Source organism: Pleurodeles waltl, chromosome 3_1, assembly GCF_031143425.1.
Source record: "Pleurodeles waltl isolate 20211129_DDA chromosome 3_1, aPleWal1.hap1.20221129, whole genome shotgun sequence".
NCBI lineage: Eukaryota > Metazoa > Chordata > Amphibia > Caudata > Salamandridae > Pleurodeles > Pleurodeles waltl.
In genome coordinates, this window is record NC_090440.1 from 991506450 (window position 1) to 991532262 (window position 25813).

The 25813-nt window shown below is 47.3% G+C and overlaps 1 protein-coding gene across 1 annotated transcript; it reads right to left on the reverse strand.

The window, feature by feature from the left end:
* Nucleotides 1-433: 433 nt before the first annotated feature.
* Nucleotides 434-3321, reverse strand: ID3 (inhibitor of DNA binding 3). Its single transcript, XM_069224124.1, has 3 exons — nucleotides 2786-3321; nucleotides 2286-2375; nucleotides 434-1410 (listed from the first exon to the last, which is right to left on the reverse strand). Exons 1-2 carry the CDS (start codon nucleotides 3107-3109, stop codon nucleotides 2316-2318), a joined length of 384 nt encoding a protein of 127 aa, XP_069080225.1. The 5' UTR covers nucleotides 3110-3321; the 3' UTR covers nucleotides 434-1410; nucleotides 2286-2315.
* Between the last annotated feature and the right edge of the window lie 22492 nt (nucleotides 3322-25813).

Below are 25813 nucleotides of genomic sequence, written 5' to 3' on the forward strand. Positions count from 1 at the left end.
TACGAGACGACATGCAGCAGTCGTGACAGGTGTTTATACTATTTTAATCGAAAAAGAAACGGTTCGCGATGGGCAACCAAGGCTCATTATGCCCACGAGTAGGTGTCCCTTAGAAGCGACGCACGCGTGGTTCTGAAGGCGATTTTGAAGTCAGCATGGAGTCCGGCTCAGTCTGGATGTGGTCCGTCTTTGCGGTAAGCCATTCGAGGCGAAAACATGGTTAGGGTTTACCCTGCTACTGTATCCTGTCTCCTGAGGACACCCTTCTCATTGGCTTAGAGTGGCGGCTGTAAAACCTTTACAGTATTTACTGCTCGAGTATGGACTTCTCAGGGTCTTCTTGACATACCTCACAATCCCCCCCCCCCACAAGTGGCATTTCAAAATGCCACCCCTCCCCTAAATACATTACGTCATTAACTCATGGGACACGTTCTTATGGAAAAATTTTACTTTTATTACATACATTTTAACTTTTATAAAAAGTCTTCAAAGAAGCAGTACACCGCAGAAGTACACACCCCTGCTACAAAGGTACATTTTAAACAACTCTTAGAGTTTAGTTAAACACCTGGGGGGCAAAATGCCCCAATATTGACATTTTGTTCACATCACCTCAACCTTCCCCGGGAAGAAAATATCCCAACGGGAAAACAAGGTATTCATTCAGCTTATATACACATGTCTACACTTCGGGTACAAAAATAAAGCTTAATCGTGTGACCCCTTCAAAAAGCCCCACAGGTTGCAGGAGGCAGGCTGGGGGCATTGTGGTCCCATTTAACGAGTGCAGCGTCCGTTTCGATACAGTTCGTCATTTGGTCTCGTCGTTAGTATGCAACAAATGCGACATTCGAAGTCTGTTCGGAAGCCAGAAAGTTATTGTGATATCAGCAACAAACAATTGGGAGCGAGCGGTAGGGTAAGGCAGCCAGCACCCATAAAGTTAGTCAATGGTGGCAGGGATGATGTCTTTATAAAAAAAGAAGAAAAAAAAAAAAAGAGGGGGTGCAAGATTACTACACAAGGCCTCTATAAGAGAAGGGAGGGCTCGGGGATAAGTAAGGCACGTTGGTTTGCAGCAGACGGTGAAGTGTACAAAGTTCATTAAAAAAAGTGGTGCGTAATCTTGCGGGTAAGAATGTTAAGGGCTGAGAGGCATCGAAGGACAGAAAGTATTTTTAAGGGCGGTGGGCACTAAGTTTATGTTCAGTCGGGAAGACACACTCGTAGTCGGGCTCCAGATGTTGGCGCGGGGGCCTCTTGTCCCCAGGTGGCTCCGCATCTCGTCACTCAGAGCCCCCAGGGTGCGGTGTCCACGCTGCGTTAGTCATGTCCATTCAGGAATAGGAGGGGGCGTCTCCTCGGCCCCCACCCTCCTCGGCGCCGCCAGCTCCACACACCTGCAGACTGAAAAGAGGAAAGTTGTGAGGATGAGGGCAGATGAGAGGAGGTCCGCAGACAGCCTGGCGCCAGTCAGCCCCTCCCCGCCACCCCTTGATAAGCAACAGACCCGTCTCATTGGCGCAGCGCAAGGGCCGCCCTAACTCCTTACAGATGGGGTTACAGCCTCACTGGCGCCAGCCTGGCTGCGCCGAGAGGAAAAAAACACAGCTCTCGGGGCCGGGCCAGCCAGCTGCAGAGCGCGCCCTGGCCACAATAACAGGGGCCGTTTGTGGGTGGGAGGGGAGGGGCAGGATCCTTGACTGGAGGGTGTACATCTGTGGTTATGTAGGCATGGTATGCATCCGTCCTCGTGACAACAGGCTGTTTATGCATGCCCTATGATCTGTTTAAGTATGAGACAATTTACAAGATCACCAAGTTTAAAATAATCTTACTTATTTAGCTATTAGATACTCAATGAGGAATAGTTCCGCGTTTACTGCAAATGGGAATTCATATAACTGGTAATTGAAAATAATCTTTATCTGTTTTAGCCATGCTTATGGGTCAGATTAAGTTTAACAGTGTGTTTCCCAAAAATTGCCAGGAAGCATTGTGGCTGCAGGTTATGCACAATATGAATTTGTCACCTCTAGATTTTGTATTACATCTACTACCTTTCTTCAACTGAACTTTTTTTCTGCAAAACTGTAGGGGTACTTAATATATTTAACATGCCAACTTTTATACCGACATGCGCAGCAACAATATTGTAATGCAATGAGTCTCGCATTTGCTTGCAATTGTCTAAATTCATCACCTACAAAGAGAAAGGGGCGGGGCACCGGTAAAAAAACTGCGCGGTGCGGTAAAATAACCGGCAAGGGCCTTGGGCTCACCTTATATGCCAATCAACAGGCTGGTCTTAGTTAGTGGCACATACTCCGCTCCTCCTGCGTCGCCGTCAGGCCGGGGGCGAAGTCACTGGTCTGTTGAGAAAGGCAAGATAACGTTAGACTACACGTTTTTTATACTTTAAAGACGCTATACGAGAAAGACACGATCTTTCTGAACTGCCACTACTCACATGCACTTTTTGTCGGTGACTCACACCACTAACAAATTAACCAACCCTCCCTATAATGTTTTTTTTTTTTTATGTATAGAACCATTTGCTCGCACAATAAATTTACATGGTTAACTATCGTAGTCTATTGAGTACACACTAGGTACCTTGCTTACTTTCGGGAAATAAAACACTCAGCCGTAACAACTATGACATCTCTTTAGTATTAGCCGTGAAAGGCATCACTACATTACATGTCTAGTAAAACACGTCGGCTCAAGAACCACTATCTGAACTATACCACCATTTCCAGGAGAATCAACGCAGACTTACTTTAAGGGACAGTAGGGTGGGCTCGGATTCTTGCTCGGGCCCCTCCTTGGCCTCTTCGTCCAGTACGATCTGAAGATCAAAGATATAGTCGATGACATGCTGCAGGATTTCCACCTGGCTGAGTTGGGAGCCCTGGGGGATGCCAGGTACCAGTTCCCGCAGTTTGGAGTAGCAGTCACTCATGGTGTAAAGAAGGCTCATAGGCTCCTCCAGCGGGCCCCCCTTAGAGCCACTGCCCCGGGCAATGGCCAGACTCTGTTCCGAGAGGCAACAAACTGCCTCGTAGCAACTGCGCATGGAGCGGACCGGGCTGATGGCCTTCATGGCGTTGTGTCACGGAGTGTGGCCCCAGGCGACCCTGGAAGAGGAGCTAAGGCGATCCGGACTCAGAGGGGGGTGGGCGAAGAGGGTATGAAGACCACAAGAACCTCCTGGCAAACGGAGAACCTGGACTTCGTCACGTCAAACCAGAGCGGAATATATGCAGTCAGGTCAGACACCCAAAGATGATTCGCAGCAAAAATGTAGCAAGTCCTGTCAATGAGAGCTGAGCTGCTCTTTATATAGCAGCTGCCAAAACATGGGCCCGCCCCCAGCCCCTCACTGACCACGCCCCCTCTCCAGCTGACAGCCAACTGCGTCCAGGAAAACTATTGAAAGCAACTGGTTCAATGGGGAAAACAGATTCTAAACTGGCGCGGGGTGACAAGCTCGTCAACAGATCAAAGCACCCCTAGGACACCCCCAGCGCAGGCATCTTTTTACCCCGCCGGGGCAGAAAGAACCCGCCAGGGATGAAACAACGTATGGAAATGTACGTTTTTTGTTTGTGGCAGGTTATTTGCGCGCCACTTCTTTTTACATGACCACGCCAACATTTTCCAGAAACAAGCCGATCCCCAAGGACAGAGGCCACCTTGCCTCATCGCCCCCACCCCTCTCGACCACCCTCTTTTCCGAGTTTTCTTTTTAAGACAACTGATGAATAATAGTAGACACCTTTTATTTCAATGCCTCCTCTACACACGAGCGCCTGTATTGATGCCTATGAAAGGTGTTCAAATCTCTCCAATAGTCATATGTGACATCCCTCATCTCCCCCCGTTCCCCCTCCTCCGGCGAACCGCACAGTAGCACCGCAGCATGCTCCAGGCAGTAAAGGCCTCCAGCGTTTCGGTGCCACCACCCAAGTGGAATGCACAGGTATGTCAAACACAGTGAGCAACATTCAGAGGTACTTTACCCAGACACGTGAAGCTTGTCACTGGGTGCAAACCTCAAATAATGCACATGCTGACTATAATGGAATCTCACCAGCGAGCAATATATTTTTATGTTAAAACCCTAATCTGTAATTTAAAAACAGAATCATCTCTGAATTTTGCCCCCCCCCCCAATAAAAAGTACAAACATAATCCACGCGCATATATCATGTAGATGTAGACATTCCTAAACCCTCAGTGCCGCTCTGCAGTCTTTCACATAGTTTCACATCCCAGCAAAGCCAGTCCCCGCCCACAAATACTGTAGGATTTTCAAAACTTCAACGGAGAGGAGGGGGGAGGAGGCTGTGCAGTTGGGATCTTGTAAGGAATTAGTGCCGCCTTGTTCCTCAATTTGCTGCCCGTATGACCCCCAGACTTTCTGGCGTCAGGAACTATCTTGTGACCAAGGAAAATGGGGGGTGGCGGAAATTAATTGCACTTTTCAGGCTGCGGTTTCAATGGACAAAACAGATTTGGGTCAGCGGCTGGGATTGTAAAAACGACCTTGTTTTGTGTGCGGACGCTCGGGAATATATATATATATTTTTTTTTTGGGGGGGGGCATATTTTTTGTTTTAATTTATCTGGAGCAACGTTTTTGACGGAAGAATCGAAGAAGCCAGGTTTCACAAAGACATTCAAAGATTTGCAGGTCACATTTTAACACACCAGACGGGAGCAGAATCGGTCTTTCACGCTCCATCAAGGCTGTCTCGCTTCAGTAAAAGTATGAGAATTTGACAATAAATGAAACCTGTTAAACTTCAAACTGCAGACTCGGGTAATATGGGATTGACAACAAATTTACATTTTTCACCAAACCGTGTGATCTTCCGCAATGAGCAAAATCACTACCTCGTTTTGCCCCATTTCCATCATATGCCAGATCTCATTTCAATTAACGCCAGGGAACCCTGAATAGATTGCTAAATACAGCAAGAAGTTTATGCGTCCAAACAGGATTTTCTGTCATGTAAATGGGGCAATGTCCAAATACCCGTGTGGCCTAAATCTGGTTTAGTATGTAAATTGTAATTAACTCGCCGTAGCGCCGACCACTTAATAGATCACGGACCATATACATCTACTGGCTCCTCGCTGAAGAAGGCACACCTGTTGTGCATTAATACACTGACGCGGAAACAAACCAGCGGCCTGCGTGAGGTGCCTTATTTGCACCCGAAACATTGTTTTACTTTTCAATAATAACAGTTTATGATATTCGTGGCCTAACATTTACATGTATATGGGAAGTTCTGACGGGTTCCCTCGCTGGTTGTACTGAAGTTGCCAAAGCTTAATTAAAGATGTGCCCCCTTATTGCCCACCTATTAAGTCAGATATTGTAAAAAGAATAAATATTTAGGGTAGCCAGCCTACTCCTGGTTCTGGCCCCGTGAAGCTCCAAATCATTGTCGTCAGTAGTGTCATCTCAAGAGGTTTACCCGAAGTACTTAGTGAAGCCAATTCCAGAACCCAGCAGGTTGTTCAAGAATATCTAGTGGTGCAAGCAAATCCGAGAACGCACCAGGGGCCAGATGTACTAAGCAGTTTTACCCATTCTGTGTCTATGGGAAAATGTGTTCATACATTTGGCCCCAGGTTGTCCAACGAACCCCCAGTGTTGCAAACACACTCAAAAGACACAGTAGGAAGGACGTATACAGTGCCTGGGTTGGTGGTGTTTTGTTTCACCCACCCATATCTATAAATCTAGTCCAAAAAGAAGGCCAATGTGGTGTGTTATTTCAGATCACATGGGTGGGCAACTCCAGACATAACCCTGCCAGGTACAACTCTTATTATGAGAGCACTAACATTGCGGGATTCCAGATGTTTCTGCGCAGTAAATGCTCCACTTTCACCACTGTTCCTCCTGTCAGGAAGTACACGAGCTCCTCCATCACATTGGCCAAAACATGTGCATGTTTTTTTTTTTATAGTTAACCAATGCATGTGTAGTGATATAAATAAAATGCGCAGGTGAACTGATCGGGGGTGTGTGTGGGGGGGGGGGTTATCAGTTACATTTTATCGGTAGGATCCCAACCACCTTTCTACTCCTGTCACCCTCATTTTTCCTCCCTTTGTTTACATTTAGCCACTACCTTTTGCTCTATTTCCAGGTGCTGCTCAGAGTCTGGGGGCTCTGCGCTCAGTTTTCATGTTCTATTCCATTTGGTCCCTGCACTGGCCCATATTCTCAGCTCTGCTTCTCACTTCCAAGGCTCCCCTTGCAGTTGTGCTCATTTTCATGCGTGTTTTCTCAGTTTTCAAGGTACACCCTCCTAAGTTTGTATGAACACCCGGCTTCATGCCTTGAGCTCGACTTTTCTATTTACGACAACCCTGTAGCCACTTCCTTTTGACAGGCTCCCCAACCTTATTGTTACTTTCCATTGGTGTATTTCCTCAGAACCTCAGTTTCTTTGCTCCGTGTACCCATTTTCATGCCTCCTTCCAAATGTACGGTCTTCCCCCCTGTCCCTGCCTCACCCCCCTTCCTCGCCCTCCTCTCTCAGCCTCTCCCGCTCCCAGGCCCAGCTGCGCCTCCAGCTGTGTTGATCTAAGCGCGCGGCCCCAGACAGCCTGGCGCCAGCCTCGTGACGTCACCGCCCTCACGCGCGGGGGGACGCGTGCCCATGGCAACCCTTGCCGGGACAGTGGGAGGACTAGGCCCCGCCCACAGTCAGTAGGAGACGAGGCTTTCTAAAAAAATCCTGAGGCGGTGCTCCAGAGTTGCGAAAGCACAGGACCGGAGGTTGGTTGCTACATGCGAGGAAATTAGTGGAGTTCAGGGTTAAAATACGCACAGGAATGGAGTATGTTGTCACGCTGCCTAAAAGTCCGGTCCCACACGCCAACTGGCTATATGTGCCCTGAAAGGCATGTCAAAGAACAGGTGCGGACCCTTTGGACTACAATGAAAGACCACCATGGATCCCTTTTAAGACCGATGATTGTTGATTTATCCTCTTGATCAATTATTTTTTGATGTTCTAGTTCACCTTTTCCAATTTTAAATACATGGCAACAAGTACCAGAATGCAAAGCAAAAACTTTGTACAGTTCCAGAGAACTCTGCAAATGTAACTCTTTGCTAAACGTGCGGTCTATAGGCATTGAACTATTCAAGTAAGACAGTTGAAGATTAGGGCCAATATTTATGGGCTTTGTGGTGCAGGGAAAAGGCAGGAATGTGCCTTATTTTTCCAATACAGGGCATTCCTGTTCTTTTTCCCTGAGCCGGCACATTTTTGGTAGCCTGGCGTCAAAGTAGGGACCCTTGCCTGCATTGCATGCAGGATCCCCTTCCTGCGCAAGAACAATCCTGAGAGGCTTGGTACTCTCTATATGTGTGCTGCATAATGCAAGAAAGAGGAAAATAAAATAAAAAATAAAAGATAGTTCTCCTCCTTACACCGCTCCTCGGGAAGCTTATCTTTTTTGGCGCTTTCCCAGGTTTACAAGTGCTTGTAAATCTGGAAGTGCATCACAATCCATGGATTTTGCATAGAGACACCCATGGAATCGCCCCCTGGCGCAGAGTAATGTAACAAAGCGTTTTATGCTGCGTGACATAATTCAAGATTTGTCGATCTACGCAGGACCACACAAGGTGGCCTTTGCATGGCTTCATAAATCTCACTTAAGGTTTGTGTTGCTTTTGCACCATGTTGCGTGGTGCAGGAGCAACGCAATCCAGGCCATAGATATGGCCCTAGGTACTGCACTGAACTCGTGCAGCCAGCATCCACTAATAGGTTGCCCACCCACCAGTATTTTACCTACCTGTCTGGTATTTTAATACAAAGTGGGTAAAGACATCAGGAAAATCATCAAATTCTGCAATTCCCTCTCTCCCCATTGAAATAAAAACTGAAAACAGCAAATACTCGACTGTTGAAGTTAGAATTCAGAGTCTCGCTCCAAGCATCAGGAGCCATTCAAGGAGCAGGCAAAGTCCTTTTTCATGCAAGGCCCTTTGGTTACAGCAACAGAATATATAAGGGAGCATGGGGCTCTGAAAGACTCTCCCTTCTAGTGCTGTACCTGAAAGACCTAACTGCTGTTGCTGTAACCTAAGGCCTTAAAAGGAACAATGAACTTACCTCCTATATGTGTAGCTCCAGACTCCTGTAAGAAAACCCTGTTCTCCAACTTCAGCAAGTGTGGCAACATTTTTTAGAGCTGTCTAAACTATTCATAATTGATTTTCAAAGTAAATAGAGGCTGAGTCATCATGTTAAAAATAACATAGAAGACGTTTCACAAACCTTTCCTCTAGTGTCATCTCCAAGCCCTTTCAGAACCTCAAATTAGATACTCATGGCCAGTACTTGCCTCTGCGAAAGGTGGTAAACATACCCACCACCTACTGGCCAGTGAAACTTCATAGACAGGCCACGATATTTAGGGGTTGTTGTAACAAAGGTTTCTTCATCTAAACTTGGAACGCAAAAGAGATGCACAAGTTTTCAACCCTGCAAGAACACGCACCTTCCTGCATGGACTATCAGGGCAAAGTCAGAAGCAGACTTAAAAATATCTCGCCAGGGCTAGACATTGCTGGAAAAGGCTGCATTAGAGTTTTGGTGGCAGAATTTAAGTCTGCCATTCTGGTGCCTGTACACCCTCTGCCATGCTTGTGGTGGAAATTGTGGTGCTTCTTTAGTGCTCACCCATGGCAGCAAAGGCTTTTCCCCTAAGTAACTGCTTATGACATGGGGGAACTGGTGGTGGAAATCCCCCAATGCTCATTTTTGATAGCTGAATTTATCCAACGTTATGTGCATTGACACTGTATCCCCCAAAGATGAAATATTGTGAAGGCCCACATACCATATCTTCCCAACATTATTGGGGATATTTCAAACCTTGTTATAGGAGTACACTGCTCAGTGAAAAAATGCCACATTTTCTTTGATGGACTTTATGGATCTATATCCACCAAACATGGTGGCTGATCTGACATGTACATTGGGCAACAAAACCCATGGCCACTGGAATTATGTGTTGTTGGAGGACCAAATTATGTGCCAGGAATGACAAAAATATGCATTAGAAAAAGCAAAACGTGACATAATGCAGTATGCATGTATTATTTTGTAATGTGAGCAACTATAAAAAATGTCTGGTAAAATGCCCCAGATTAGTACTACTTTAACACCTGAACACAGCAATCAGCAGCTGTGATATGGCCATTTATCCCTTGCAAAGCTGTGCCACTGTGCAGAACTGAGGGTAAACATTTTTGTTTAGTAACTTTCGATATATTTGAATTTGAAACTTTTTTTGCCAAAATCTGCAAATTATATAACAGATGATGGGTTATCTGACAAATGCAGTAAATCCATGATGATGCTGAAATCCCCACAACTGTAAAATCACATAATTTCCAGTAGCCATGGGAAAATCCCTACTACCATTGGAGTATTTGGCTCTGCACAATGGTTGCCATGTTACCAAAGATAAAGATATGTTATTCAGTGAGCCAACCCAAAATAACTTCAATTTGGTTGTCGGAGGTGCAAATGTAGGATCCACCAGTATATTTGCCCAATACTCTTTTACTGTCCTGCTCTAAATAATTGCCAAAGTGTGGTCTACTTCAATAGACAAATAGGGCATCCTTCAGTTGTTTCACTGGGACACTTGAGTCACTTTATTCCTACTGGGCCTTTTTTATCATGCATGGCTTTGCAAGAAAAGCCATAGGGAAGCAAATGAGCTATCAATTTTCATTAATTTGAATGGGCCAAGAGATCCCCTCTTGGGTTGGGATCTTAGACCTACATCTCAGGACTCTTTTGGTAACCAAGCCCTCAACTCTAAAATCTGAGTTTTCTCAATAATAATTGCAGTGTTCTATAGCAACCCTTTAAAAAGATAGAATTACTCAATAACACCTGCCTCCACAGTTTGTGGCTTTTTGTGCTACAAAGCCTCGCCTCTCTGTGTCCTCCTGTCCTCCTAGAATGTGGTAAGGACATACCGTGGCAAAGTGACTTTATGTCTGTTTCAAAAGATAATTGAGGTGGGCGTAATTCAACCTATACATTTTCAGCACCATACCCTCTCCAGTGCAGGAGCGATTAGCTGCCTCATTGGGGCACATGCTGCCACTGGCCAAAGAAACCTGTCAAAAAGGTAAGAAAAAGTGAACAGCGTGCGGGAGGCCTTGCAAAAAGCAGGCCTCACTATTAAGGCAAGCAAATACCAAATAGGGCAGGTTTCGGTGGTGTATTTGGGACACCAGGTAAGGAGTGGCCAAGTGGTACCCTTACACAGTGGTTAATTTGTAACTTAAAACGTGCCGGTGCCCAAAGCCCTCCTCTTAAACACACAGCGGCTGCAATTAAATGTGGGAACACAGAATACTGAGGCGGCGTAATCCTGAAGCCATCTTGGGCCTCTTCAATCCATATAAAGCCACTTGCTGCCCCTTCAGCTCACTCTAGCAGCTTTCTACTTTCTCCATTTGTGACGCTTTTTCCTTTTTCCCTTCCTCGTCTTTCGGATATGTGTCTTTTGCTCGCAGCAAATGCTTTAGGCAGTAGAATAAGCCCCGGCCCGCAAAAAACAAGTGCCAGTGCTCAGCACCGGAAACAACAAGCACAAATTAAGCACTGTCCCTACAGCCAAAGATTTACACCATCTTGGCTTGGGGCGCCATATCCCTGACAAACCTCCTGTAATAGCGAGCTATTACAGGAGGTTTGTCAAGGGACATGGCACCATTGTTGCCCCCTTGAATGAGTTGACTTACAAGAAGCAACCAAAGAAGGTGATCTTGACAGAGGCTTGCTAGACCGCTTTTGATGCCCTGAAGGCTGCCATGTGCACAGCTCCTGTGCTGAAGGCACCTGACTACTCCAGGGAGTTTGTTGTCCAAACATACACATCAGAACATGGTATAGGAGCAGTACTCTCACATCTTAATGAAAGGGACCTAGATCAACCTGTAGCCTACATTAGCAGGAGGTTACTTCCCAGGGAACATATGTGGAATGCAATATAGTGTGAAGCTTTTTCTGTGGTCTGGGTGTTGAAGAAGCTAAGACCGTACTTGTTTGGGACTCATTTCCGGATTCAGACCGACGACAGGCCCCTCAGATGGTTAATGCAGATGAGGGGTGAGAATCCAAAACTGTTGAGGTGGTCCATTTCCCTACAGGGGATGGACTTTACGGTGGAACACCACCCTGGTACAGAGCACGCCAATGCTGATGGTCTGTCCAGATTCTTCTGCCTTAGTGATGAGAACTCCCATGAGGTTGGGTAGTTGCTCCCCACTGCCAGCTCTGGGAGACACGTGTTAGACTTGGCATCCTTGGCGTGGTCTCTCCTAACTTTTTGCCTCTGTTTCCCAGGTTGTTGATGCATGCTGGACTCTGTTTTTGCTGTTTTTGTTACTCTGGGCACTTTACCACTGTTATCCAGTGCTAAAGTGCAAGTGTTCCTATGTTAAATGTATGTGTAATTGACTTTCCATGACTGGCATATTTGATTTACTAGTAAGTCCCCAGCACAATGCACTAGAGGTGCCCAGGGCCTGTAAATTAAATGCTACTAGTGGGTCTGCAGGACTGGTTGTGGCACCCACATATAAACATGTCTCAGACCTGCCACTGCAGTGTCTGTGAGTGCAGCTTTAAACTGCCAGTTCGACTTGGTAAGTGTACCCACTTGCCAGGCCTAAACCTTCCCTTTTTATACATGTAAGGCACCCCTAAGGTAGGCCACAGGTAGCCCCATGGACAGGGTGCAATGTGTGTTAAAAGTGGGACATGTACTTATGTGTTTTACATGCCCTAATAGTGAAATGCTGCCAAATTCGTTTTTCACTGTTGCAAGGCCTATCTCTCTCTTAGGTTAACATGGGGGCTGCCTTTAAATATTATTAAAGTGCAGATTCCCTTTGGAAGCAGATAGAAATGTGGAGTTTAGGGTCTCCGACCTCACAATTTAAAAATGCATCTTTTAGTCAATCAATCGATCAGTACATTTGTAGAGCGCGCTACTCAGCCGCAAGGGTCTCAGGTGCTTTGAAGGGGGGAGAGGGGTGGGTGAGCTGCTACTGCTCGAACAGCCAGGTCTTGAGGTGTCTCCTGAAGGTCAGCAGGTCCTTGGTCTGCCGTAAGTGGATGGGGAGGGTGTTCCAGGTCTTGTCTGTGAGGTAGGAGAATGATCTACCACCAGTTGTTGTCTTGTGGATGCGTGGAATGGTGGCGAGGTCGGCGGAGCGTAGCTGTCGGTTTTAAGCAACTGTTCTCCATCCAGTTGGCGACGGCCTTCATTTCCCTTGTGGAGGTTGTTTTTGGCAGTGACAGGGTCTTTGGTGAGGGAGAGGATCAGCTGGGTGTAGTCGGCGTATGAGACGATGTTGAGGTTGTGAGATCGGACGATGTTGCGAGCGGTGCCATGTAGACCTTGAAGAGGGTCGGGCTGAGGGAAGAACCTAGGGATACGCCGCAGATAGTCCTGGTGGCTTCAGATCGGAAAGGAGGGAGACGGACTCTCTGGGTTCTGCCAGTGAGGAAGGAGGTGATTCAGCCCAGGGCTCTGTCGCGGATGCTTGCGTCGTGGAGGCGTGTGCGTAGGGTGTGGTGGCAGACGGTGTCATAGGCAGTTGAGAGGTCCAGGAGGATGAGGGCTGCGGTTTCGCCTTTGTCCAGCAGGGTCCTAATGTCGTTGGTGGCGGCGACGAGGGCGGTCTTGATGCTGTGGTTGCTTCGTGCTGCTTAGTGAAGTTGGTTTTTGGATTGTGTGTTTGAAAGTAGGCATTTTCTTGCTTAAACCATTCTGTGACTCTGCCTGCTTGTGGATTCCCTGTCTGGGTCAGTTTGACAGTTGGGCTGTTTGCACATCTCTCTAGACAGCAACACAAAGGAAGCGGGGTTGTAGCCTGCATATCCTGATGAGCCATCTGTGCTAGGAGGAAGGGGAGGAGTGGTCACTTACACCTGAATGGGCTGTGCCTGCCCTCACACAATGCAGTCTCTGGGGCCTGACTTGGGCAAGGCAGGATCTTCCAAACAAGAGAGACTTTCCTTTGAGTAGGCCTACTTCAAAGGCAGAAAGGGGTAAAAGAAGACCTCCCAAAACCTCTGAAGATCAGATCACTTCTGGAATTAAGAGGAACTTCTGCCAAGGAGAAGAGCTCAAGAGCTGAGGAGAAGTGCTGCCCTTGCCTGTAACTGTGCTTTGTTGGGCTATCCTGCAATTGCTGCTTCTGCCTGTGAAAGGGGACAAAGACTGGACTTTGTGGTATATTCCTGCTTGTGAAGAATCTCCAAGGGCTTATACTGAGCTTGCCCCCTGTTTTGAAGTCTCAGGGCCATCAAAGACTTCCCCTACCGGCACCTGGACTCGCTGCTGAGACTCCTGCCCTGGTAAGTAGTGCCCTATCCAGTCCCTGGGCCCTTGAAAGGATAAGCTGATGAAAATCCAAGAAAACCATCTTCGGACGACTCCGGAATGACACCACTGCCGGATCCTGTGACGCTGCCTGCAACCGACTTTGTGGTCCTCACTGGAGAGCGACAACCCTCGCAGGCCCAACACCTCTGCAGCCCCGCCGAAGTCTGCGAATCCGCAGAAGTTGCCGCACCACGTCGTGACCGCCAAATATCGACTGTGCCCAAAGTGCACGGATTCAATGCTTCACAACGACGCCACCTCATCTCCACCGCTCCGCAGCAAGGACCCACTGCCTCTTTGTGACGCTTCAGCTCCTTAGCCCCGCAGCACCGAAACCAACACCGCCTCTGATCCAGCGATGCCACGAGACCTGACTTCAAGCACTGGCTTGTTTTCACATTTTACTAAGGTTCTGTACCTGAGGGTCTGCGTGACTCTGTACCCGGCACCATTGTCGTCGGATTGTTGGCAACGACTCCGTCACAACTCTGTGTTATCACCTTATCGAAGCATTTTGTGTTTCTAAGCGCTATTTTTGAGTTTAATCTTTAAAAATTCATAACTTGACTTGTGTATGACAGATCTTTGTCGGTTTGGTCTTGTTTTGTTCAGATAAATATTGGCTATTTGTCTAACCTTGTGTTGCGTTATTTTGTAGTGTTTTTACTGTATTACTGTGTGTGTGTTAGTACAAATACTTTACACATTGCTTCTGAAGTTAAGCCTGCCTGCTCGTGCCAAGCTACCAAGGGCGTGAGCGGGGGTTAACTGAGGGTGATTTTCCTTTACCCTGACTAGAGTGAGGGTCCTTGCTTGGATACGGGGTAACCTGACTGCCAACCAAAGACCCTATTTCTAACAGAGGCAATGTGTGTCTTTTGCTTCTTGTTTTTCCCCTTGGATATTCAGTCACCTTTTGTTGGTCTTCAGCACATATGCTTCTCCTAGCATGTTTGCCTTTTCCACTGGCTCTGACACGGACTAGTTATTTTCTCTTCACTATTGGTTCGGTGCCACCTATACAAGAGAGGCTTTGGCATCTAGGTTGGTATGAATGATACATCATCATGTGAGTTCGGGTTTCACCTCTCTGGCTGTGTTTGGCACCTGGTTTGTTTTTAATCACGTGGTGCTAATGTCTTTAAGCGCCCATTGGAAGTTAAAAAAAAAAATTGTATTGTTTATATGTACTGCTTGTTCAATAGGTACTTCTTTCTTCCACGGTCCTGAGAAGGCCTGCATTTAATAGGGACCAAAACGCGTCAACACTTTTTTTGGAGGAGTTGTTTGAAACTGTTACGATATTTATATGAACTTGGGGAACACATCTTTTAAAAAGAAGTGGGCAGGAGTGCCCTATTGAAGTGCTCTCCATTCCAACTACCTCTTAGGTGGACTGATTAATAAAATAAGGATTACAGCCACACTAAGCCAAATTATAAGGAAGCCTGGAGTTTGAACTGAACATTGTGTTAGGAGACTTTTGTCTTTAGTCAACTGTGGCAATTTATGTTGTATGTTTTTTCATATTTTATGTGCTAAGTATATTGAGCAGAAGACTACTGTGTGTTTTTGATTAATCATATAAATATGTATGTAGGAATGTTTTTCCTGATTGCCAGTGGTTATATCATGTATTTACTGATGTTACAATGCCTGCAATATTACATCAGCAATATTTTTCCCTACTACATACTGATTTTCTGTGTATATTACATAGATTTACCCAGGCATAGTGGGATCACAAGGGCAAAACCCCTCCTGTTTGATATATTTATATATGGCTTGCACCTTGTGAGGTGCATGAGTCTGTTTTCTGATTATAGTGTATTGCTTACTAAAACCAAAAGTATAGAGTAGAAATCATGCTCAGTAGTCGTGTTGAATAAAACACACCAGATGTGTCAGTACCCCACATGGTCAGTTATACTGATGCCCAAATCACGAAGCTATTAGAACATTCTTCCTTGTTGAGTGGGGATCAGGTTACTCCAGTGCCCTCTAATTTGGATAAAATAGAGAGGCTAAAACAACTGAAAAAGAAGAATATAAGAACACAACTCCATGCACAGGCATTGTTAGAGAATCTAAAAAATAATAAAATTCCACTTGGCTTACAGGTTAGGAATATACCAGTGATCTTCATCTTTGATAAAACATACTTGACTCAGTTTAGTGGGGTCAGCATCAAATGTTCCATAGATTGGCTCGCATTATCTACTGAAACAGCCTTACATATCAGTGAAACCGAACTGAAAGAGGTTGAAGATTTAGAAAGAGAAATAGCCAATGATGCAACTATTCAAGATGCAAGACAATTACTGGACAGTGTGAAAAAGACCATGGCCGACTTCAAAGCCCAAACAGTTATTCAGAAGACTGCCAATGTCTCTAGAGGCATAAAAAAAAAATGAGATTGTTTACCCCTACCTCAAAGAAGATTTTTTATAAAAATAACAATCCAAGTCATTTAAATTTGCAATATTAAACAAGATCACGTAGACGGTTCATTAAATTTTCTGATATGTCTTCCGATCCTAATCAGGAGTCAGCAGGTCCACTAGCTCCCAATTTCCAATACCCATCGGCCCAACCTTTTTTTGGCAGGGGTGGCTGCAGGGGGAATGGAGGAGGACGTGGAGGGAGAGGTCAATACCAAGAACAGGGAGAATTACTCAAGGAGAGAAGGATACAGATGCTAGACAGAACTATGGCTGACTCTAAAGATCCTATTCCTATTTACAATCTATTTACATAACCCCTTATAGCTATTGCAAATTAAGTACTAAGTAAAGGGTTATCCTTTATACCCTTAAAGTCCAGGATCCAGTGGAAACTAAAACAGAAATACTAAAATTTCTATGTAAAATTAGATTGAAAGCCTTCTTTGCAGGGGTTCCTGTTGTCACAGAAGATAATACTAGTGGCTCGAGCATAAGTCCACTTTTTGCCCAGATAACAGCAGCATGCCTCCAGAAGTAATCTTTTTTGAGAAAACTGTACTACGGGAAATAGACAAACTTAATAATAAAAAACTATTTTTTAGACAAAACTGTACTAAAACAGAAGCTGCGTTATACACAGTTTGGCTAATAGTAAAACAATTACCGTCAAGCCCTTAGACAAAAGTTGCAGGATAGTTATATGGGACAGCATCAAATATAAACAGGAAGTGATGAGAAAACTCAATAACCAAGCCCACTACCATTTGATTAAGGAAAACCCTATGTAGGACCCGCGGGGAAAAATGAATGAACTCACTTTGGAGGCTATTGAGAATGGTTGGATTTGTCAAAAAGAGTTTGACTTTTAAATAACTGCGAGGGTAGGATATTACTCATATATGTACTCCAAAAAATTCACAAAGACTTAGAAAACCCTCCCAGAAGACAAATTATTGCTGCATGTGGCTCCATATTGGCACCACTTGGCCAATATATCGATGTTTTACTCAAACCCTTTGTGATCAGTACACAAGCGTATATCTGAGATTCCATGGACATTATTAATAAAGTAGAAGTCTCATATTTCAATGAACAGGAACAATATTTGGTAACTTTTGATAAAGGAGCTCTATATACGAACATCCCACAGGATGAGGCCCTTGAGGTAATTCAGGCAACTCTGGAGACTAGGCCTCTTCCACACAATGCCCCTATTGGTTTCATAGTCGCTGTAGTCACCCTTAGCTTAAAAAACAATTTTTTTATGTTTGACAACAATTTGTACTTCCAGAATAAAGGGGTGACAATGGGTTGCAACTTTTCACCAGAGGTAGCTAATCTGGTCATGGATGATTTTGAAAAGAAATTGAACAATAACAACTAAAACCCTTTCAGAACAAATACTGTGCAATGGTACAATACATTGACGACGTATATATGATTTAGGAAGGGGATAAAGACATTCTGACAGGTTTTCATGAGTGGCTCAACCAACATACACCTGACATAAGGTGCACTATGCATTACGACACCAAAAACAGGACCTTAGAGCAATGCTTGATTTACCCCCATTGAGTGGGCATTACAAATGTAATAATTGTACAGCTTGTCAATTCACTAGTGAAACCAAATCAGTTAGCTTATATGGGAAAATACATCGCCAATCTGCATTTTTGAATTGTAACACCAAAATTGTATACTGTGTCAGATGCCTTTGTGGATTAATATTAATAGGGCAAGTGTCACAGCATACTCCAACATCGGTCAACAATTACATGCACAGTGCATGGCGCTCCTCAAGTCGAACATTTTACAGAACATCATCATACAACAGATGATAAATGGTGGTCAGTTCTCTATGTAATACAGAAAAACGTTAGAGGTCCATCATCGCTCTTACCCTAGAGAAAATTAAGGTCAGACTAATTGAAAAGAATGGGTCAGTACACCATGGTCTTAATGATATGGATGAAATGTGGTCCTTGATTTGAAACCTCTTGGTTGTGGCCCTTGAGATAACACACCTTATGTCTCATTCCCGGAATTTTTAGCTTGACTTCCCATTAGACTCAAAAAGAGAGAGTCTACCTTCGGCTCTCATTTTTATAAATTTTTTGGTTTGCATAATGTTATAAAGATTTAAGGAAGGTTGTACCTTTTAAAAGATTCTACAACATCCTGACATATAACTGCTTATATATAAAAACAGTTTTTTAGACAGACGCTATTACGGTTAACAAAGTTCATTAAAGTTGCTCTCTCTTTCCCTTGGAAAAGGTACTTCTGTTGTGAACCTTGATAAGCTGTGCATACCATTTTTTGCCTTAATGCTCTACTCGTAGTATTACCTGTTTTACATAGGGCTTCATTGATTTGAAAGATTATATGTTATGTGTAGGTTTGGTTAATTTTGTTAATTATCTGTATACTCAGTGTGTCGTTTTTGATGCACGTTTTCTAATTTCTGTGATTTATTTGAGCCTTAGTCTCTACTTTTATGGTTAGCACTTTGTAGTATATAATTTCTTACTAGTTATTTATGGCCATATCCCCCTTTTGTTGTTAAGGCGCGCCTTTTAATCTGGACATTTTGATGAAGCCCTACCCAAAGTTTGAGCTTTGCTTTTTCAAGTACTTGTTTTTTTGAAATTGCCCTGACTATAGCCTTAGTTTGGTTTATTTAGTTTTTTGATTTTGGGGCACCTTTTATGAAACAACTTTATTGGCTGTTGTTCCCTTATTATCAGCAAGCTAGGCAATATCAGCATATGGAGGAACCAGCCCTTTGTTCTATGTATCCTTTCAAGATGGCCTCTGTTTTTCCTTTCCCCCGGCCTTAGCTTCCGGAAGGGGCCACGTGACGTGTTCAGCGTTTTAGCCACGCCTCCCACCGCTCTTCCTCACGTGCAAATACTGGCTTCATTTGATAACAGACAGGACTCTGTCTCGACTTGAACGCGCCATAGGCTCATTTTTACTGGTACAAGTAAGTGCTACCCAAACAAGCTCCCAGGTCTTTCGTACTTCAAATGACCAATACACTCATATTCAGCACTGTACCCTAGATTTGATTGCTTGCCCTTTTGATGATGTGTGTGTGTCTTCTTTTCTTTTGCAGGCCTGTCTAATCCAGTTAGAATAGTGATAGAAGTGGACACCGGTTTGTGTCACTTAATGGGCCTCTAAACAAGATTTAAACAAGATGTATTTTCCTGAGGCATTCACAGTACACATTTGTTAGAAATGAGGTCTCTAGATTCCAGTCGGTTTGCACCCTGTCAAAGTAGGGACCCTCACTTCAGTCAGGATAAGGGAGATACCCGATCAGATAACCCCTGCTCTCCCTCTTTGTAGCTTGGCACGAGCAGTCAGGCTTATCTCAGAAGCAATGTGTAAACATTTGCACATAACACACAGTAATAAGTGAAAACACTACAAGAGGACACCACACCAGTTTTAGAAAAATAGCCAATATGTATCTGTGTAAAACAAGACCAAGGGGGTCATTACGACCCTGGCGGTATAAGGCGCTTACCGCCCTGTAGAAGACCGCCAATACACCGCGGCGGTAGACCGCCACAGCTATTATGACACACATCACGGAATCTGCCGAAATTCAAACACCCACACAATACCGCCACACCAAAGGTCAGAGATAAACATGCGGAAACAAATCCTCCACCTCCACGCCAACAGAAACACGCCCATGCTATTACGACCCACGAATCCACACGGCGGTCTTTCAACCGCGGTATTCCATTGGCGGTACACACCGCCGTGCTCAAATACACACACATATACAGAACACTGCCACATTGGACAATTCCAAATACACACACCTGACACACATACACACACCACACCCACACACCCAATACAATATAAAACACACACCCACATCACCCACAAACCCCTACAATCAGAAATTCTGAGAGAAGGTGAGAGAGAGAGCACAGAATAGACAACCCCATCACACAGAGGCACACAACACCATCACCCACACAACATCCAAGTACAAAACACCACATACCACTACACTCACCACACTCATCACCACATACACCACCCAACACATCACACACACCACCCCATGTCACGCCAAAGACACCCCCGCTTCTCCGAGGAGGAGCTCAGGGTCATGGTGGAGGAAATCATACGGGTAGAGCCACAGCTATTTGGCTCACAGGTACAGCACACATCAATTGCAAGGAAGATGGAGCTATGGCAAAGAATAGTGGACAGGGTCAACGCAGTGGGACAGCACCCAAGAAATAGAGAGGACATCAAGAAGAGGTGGAACGACCTACGGGGGAAGGTGCGTTCAACGGTATCCAGGCACCACATCGCGGTACAGCGGACTGGTGGCGGACCCCCACCTCCTCCCCCTCAACTAACGACATGGGAGGAGCAAGTCTTGACCATCTTGCATCCTGAGGGCCTCGGAGAAGTCGTTGGAGGAACGGACACTGGTAAGTCAAATCTTAACTATCACATCCCCCACCTTACCTGCATGCTATCACACACCCCCACCCTCACACCCTCCCCTATCACCCAAACTCCTCACTAATGTACTAATAACACCAACTACACATCCCAACCCCAAGACCTGCATGACACAACTAACCATGGACACCCATCACTAAAGCATGCCCACTGCACATACCCAGAACACCCCCCAACCATCAGCACACAACCCCACACACAGGAATGCCTGCACTGGGGTTCACGCACACCCAACCATTGCACACCATTACACACACACATGCAATAATCATGTACTTATACCCCCGCAGGAACACAAAGGAACGTCACCACACCAGAGGGTCCAGACAACACCACTCCACCCCCAGAAGAGGCCCACAGTGACAGCAGCAGCTCTGCCCTACTGGATCTTGATGACCAGCCCGGACCATCGTGGGCCTCAGGACAGTCGGTTCCCCTTGCCCAGCCACAGCCCAACACCGAACTTCCACCCTCTGGTAACACCAGCACAGCACCCACCCAGCGGGCCCAAACCTCCCTACCCAGGACAGGTCAATCAGCGGTGTGTCCACCACTACAGGGCACCCAGGCTAACCCACCACCCCAACAACAACAGGGACCTGGGGGCAGTGGTAGTGGGCACATGGTCCAGGGGACGGAGGCACAGGAACATAGGGGAACTGGGAGGGCTGCTGTGCGACAGAGGGAGGACAGGCCAAGGGAACCAACTCTCTACGAGGCCCTCTCCTCCATCATGGGAGCATACCACCACTCCCAGGAGACGATGGCCACGGTCCTGGACAAGTTGCAGGAGACCCTGCGTCTGCAGGAGGAGCAGTATTTGGGGTTCAGGGAGGAGCTCAGGACCATCGGCTCCGCCCTGGGCACCATCGTAGGGGTGCTGACGGACATTCAAAAGACCTTGAGGGACACCATGGCACTCCAAGGGGCCCCTGACACTAGCCACGACGATGAACTGCCTACCACCTCCGCCGGCGCTAGTGGACAGGACGCCCCGCCACAGGACCACCACACCAGCACCCCATCCCCTGCAGATGGACAACCACCATGCAAGCGGACCCTGAGATCCAGGAACAGGACAGAGCAAGATGGCAAGACCACCGCCAGGAAATAAGACCACCCTGATTGTCCCCCCACTGTCCCACTTTGTTACCCTGTCCAAATCGGAACTGCCCCAGCTCCACTTCCAATGGGCATATGTGCAATGTACCTGTGAGACTAATAGACTGGACTCTACCATGGACATTCCTCCACCATCACCCATCACCATTTTACAACCTCCCTTCATTTTTAGCACTTAAATAAACACCCTTGAAACACTAAAAAAACTGGAGTCAGTCTATGATTTGTAATTTTGTATTATCAATGACAGTATCATAATGGGTTACCCATTGGAAGGCTAACATACCAATGTCACACATCACAAGCCCTTCAAGGATGCAAGCAGTTGACACGTAGGTCACCACATTTGTGAAACTGAAATGGAAGGGGACAACTCAGTTAACAAATAGTGAGTGAAATGTCGGTACAGGATAGAGGTAGACATGTGAAAGTTAATGTAATGTTAAACCTGAAAATGTACTCACCTGAGTTTCACTGGAAATATTGCTGTATGACTGACTCCCTGTTGTCGTTTTCTTCTTCCTCAGCTTCATCCTCATCACTGTCCACAGACTCCACAGTCTGGATCATCCTCCTGCAGAAAAGGCACCTGTCATTGCAATGCTAAATTATGGAGCATGGAGCAGGCGATGATGATGTCGCACACCTTCTTCGGTGAGTAGAATAGGGACCCACCTGTCATATGTAGGCACCTGAACCTGGCCTTAAGAAGGCCGAAGGTGCGTTCGATAACCCTTCTAGTCCACCCATGGGCATCATTGTAGCGTTCCTCTGCCCTGGTCCTGGGATTCCTCACTGGGGTCAATAGCCAGAAAAGGTTGGGGTAACCAGAGTCCCCCAATAGCCATACACGGTGCCTCTGGAGTTGACCCATCATATCAGGGATGCTGCTATTGCGCAGGATGTAGGCGTCATGCACAGAGCCAGGGAACATAGCATTTACCTGCGAGATGTACTGGTCTGCCAAACAGACCATCTGGACATTCATCGAATGATAACTCTTCCGGTTCCTGTACACCTGTTCACTCCTGCGGGGGGGGGACCAGAGCTACATGGGTCCCATCAATGGCACCTATGACATTGGGGATATGTCCAAGGGCATAGAAGTCACCTTTCACTGTAGGCAAATCCTCCACATCAGGGAAAATGATGTATCTCCTTACGTGTTTCAGCAGGGCAGACAACATGTTGGAAAACATAGGCTGGGACATCCCTGATGCCATGGCCACTGTTGTCTGAAAAGACCCACTTGCAAGGAAATGGAGCACTGACAGCACCTGCACGTCAAGGGGGATTCCAGTCGGATGGCGGATTGGTGACATCAGGTCTGGCTCTAACTGGCTACATAGTTCCTGGATTGTGGCACGGTCAAACCTGTAGGTGACGATTAAATGTCTCTCTTCCATTGTCAACAGGTCCACCAGCGGTTGGTACACCGGAAGATTCCGCCATCTTCTCATATGTCCCAGCTGACGGTGCCTAAGAAGGACAACAGCGAAGAAACAGTCACTATTCCTCCAGGTATGTACCCACAGTCACACACAAGACTACACCAGACAATTAACCCTTCCTGTATGTGTGTTGAGTGTAGGCCTCGGTATGTGTGACGCAGTTGAAAAAGATTCCATGTGGGCCCCTGAAATGGCGGCTGCCTGACCTCTAAACTGGGACAATGGGATTGTGGGGTAACAGCGCTGGCGTTGCACACCGTCGCGGTAGGCGGTCGTAGACCGCAGCGCACTGCTGCATTGGTTAACATTGGACCCTATGGGTCTCAGGAGCCAATGAACAGGTGCGCTGGCGGTGATGATGCGCACTGCCGTGGACGTCACCGCAGCGGACGTCACCGCCATTTTCTATCTGTTCAATCACTAGATACCTGACCTTCAACAGGAGAGGACCTACACTGCTAGTGCTGCTGTGACCTCGGTCTGGAAGCTACGATGGCTGCTGCTTCTGGGGAAAGGGCCCCTGCCTTCACTGCACAGGAGTTGGAGAAACTTGTGGATGGGGTCCTCCCCCAGTACATGCTACTCTACGGTCCTCCAGACCAACAGGTTAGTACACAGGGAGCACGTTGTATGGGCTAGGCCTGGGTGGACAGGGCTGGGTGGAAGAGGGAAGGGGGCAGAGTTCATACTACAGTAAAGCATGGGAATAAATGGGCCACATGGTCAGAGTAGGGAGGGGGCCACTCACATTGATGGTGCAGTTGGTAATGACTGTTCCTCTTCCCTTGTGCATGTCATGTAGGTCAGCGCCCACCAGAAGAGGGACATTTGGCGTGCCATCGCCAAGGAGGTCCGGACCCTGGGGGCCCACCAGAGACGGGGCACCCACTGCCGGAAGAGATGGGAGGACATTCGCCGCTGCAGCAAGAAGACGGCGGAGGCTCAGCTGGGGATGGCCTCCCAACGTGGGAGGGGTGCCCGTCGCATCATGACCCCCCTGATGTTCCGGATCCTGGCGGTGGCCTACCCGGAGTTGGATGGGCGCTTGAGGACATCACAGCAGACACAAGGGGGTGAGTACAACCTCATTCTGCGGACTTTGCGTGCAGTGGAGGGGTCTGGGTGGGGGAGGTGGGCTGTGGGTGTCCCTAGGCCAGGGCGAGTTAGGTAGGCAAGGCCCCTCCGTAATGTAGGCCATGTGGCACTCTACCCCACCTCAGAAGAGTGGCAAGTTGAGGTATAGTTGCCCCTGTGGCATCTATGTGCGCAGATTTCCACCATTGCCATGTAGGCCATATCCCAGAAATTGCATGTGCAGAGGCCAGGAGCACGGCGTAATGCATGAGGCTGCTGCGTCTGTCTTGTCCGCCAACGGTAGCGGTATGCCATGCACTAAAACTCTCTTACTTCTGTCTCCCCCACATTTTCTGCTCTCCCTGTCCTTTTGTACATCAGCATCATCAGGCGGAGGTACAGTGGCACCGGAGCACGAGGGAGCTGCATCCCACATGGCCATGGAGGGCCACACCACAGACTCTGAATGCACCAGTGGGACGGAGGGCGAGGGGAGCTTCACATCGGCTACCGGATCAGCAACCAGCGACATGGACTCGTCCGACGATGGGAGCTACCTTGTGGTGGCTGCACCATCTGTGCGCCCCACTTCTACAGGTACAGCCGCCACCTCCCCTACCAGCACCGCCCTCCCAGCAGCCCCTTAGCATTCGCCCCGTGCCCGCTCACCCAGGAGGGTGGGCATCACCTTCGCCCCAGGCACTTCAGGCCCTGCCCCAGTCACCCCTGCTGCCCTCAGTGAGGAGGCCATTGACCTCCTCAGGTCACTCACTGTTGGGCAGTCTACCATTGTGAATGCCATCCAGGGTGTAGAACGAGAGTTGCAACACGGTAATGCATTCCTGGAGGGCATTCATTCTGGTCAGGCTGCCCTTCAGCGAACCCTGCAATCTCTGGCCTCAGCACTGATGGCAGCCATTGTCCCTGTGTCTAGCCTCCCCCCTCCAACTTCCTCCACCCAGACCCAATCCCCTGTGCCCCAGCCCATCCCAAGCACACCTACAGACCAGCATGCACACAAGTCAACACACACAAGTAGCTCAAGCAAACATAGGCACCACACACACCACAGGCACTCACACAAGCATCACACACATACAGATACAGCAACATCCACTGTCTCCACTGTGTCCCCCTCCTCCTCTTCTCCCTCCTCCCTCCCAGTCTCGTCTACACACACACCTGCATGCACCACATCTACAGGCACTAGGACTCGCACCAGGACACCCAGCACCACAAGCCGCTCACCTGCACTCACCACCTCCACTGCCATTTACACGTCCACTGTGTCCTCTCCCAGTGTGTCTGTGACGCCCCCTCCCAAAGTACCCAAACGCCGCCAATCACTCACCCAACATCCATCCACCTCACGACAGCCTCCAGTACCTGCACCTGCACCCAAAACACCTAAAGTGACACCTCCGACAACCACCTCCTCTTCCTCCACTCCCAGACCCCCTCCAGCTACCCATCCCAGTGTCTGTCAGAAACTGACCCTGTGTCAAATTGACCTTTTTGCCCCCACTCCCCCCTCCAATTCATCAGTCCCGTCGTAGCGCCTCAGCCAAAAAGCCTCCAGTACCAGTGGTGCGTGTTCCAGGTTTTTGGAGTGCACCGTCCACCAGGGCAGGCAGTAGGACCCGGAGCCAAGGCACTGGCAGCCCACCCCCTGTAAAGGCTCTGAAATTGGAGAGTGGATGACGGGACTGTGTCAAGACTCCTGGTGGCACAACAAGTGAAATGGGA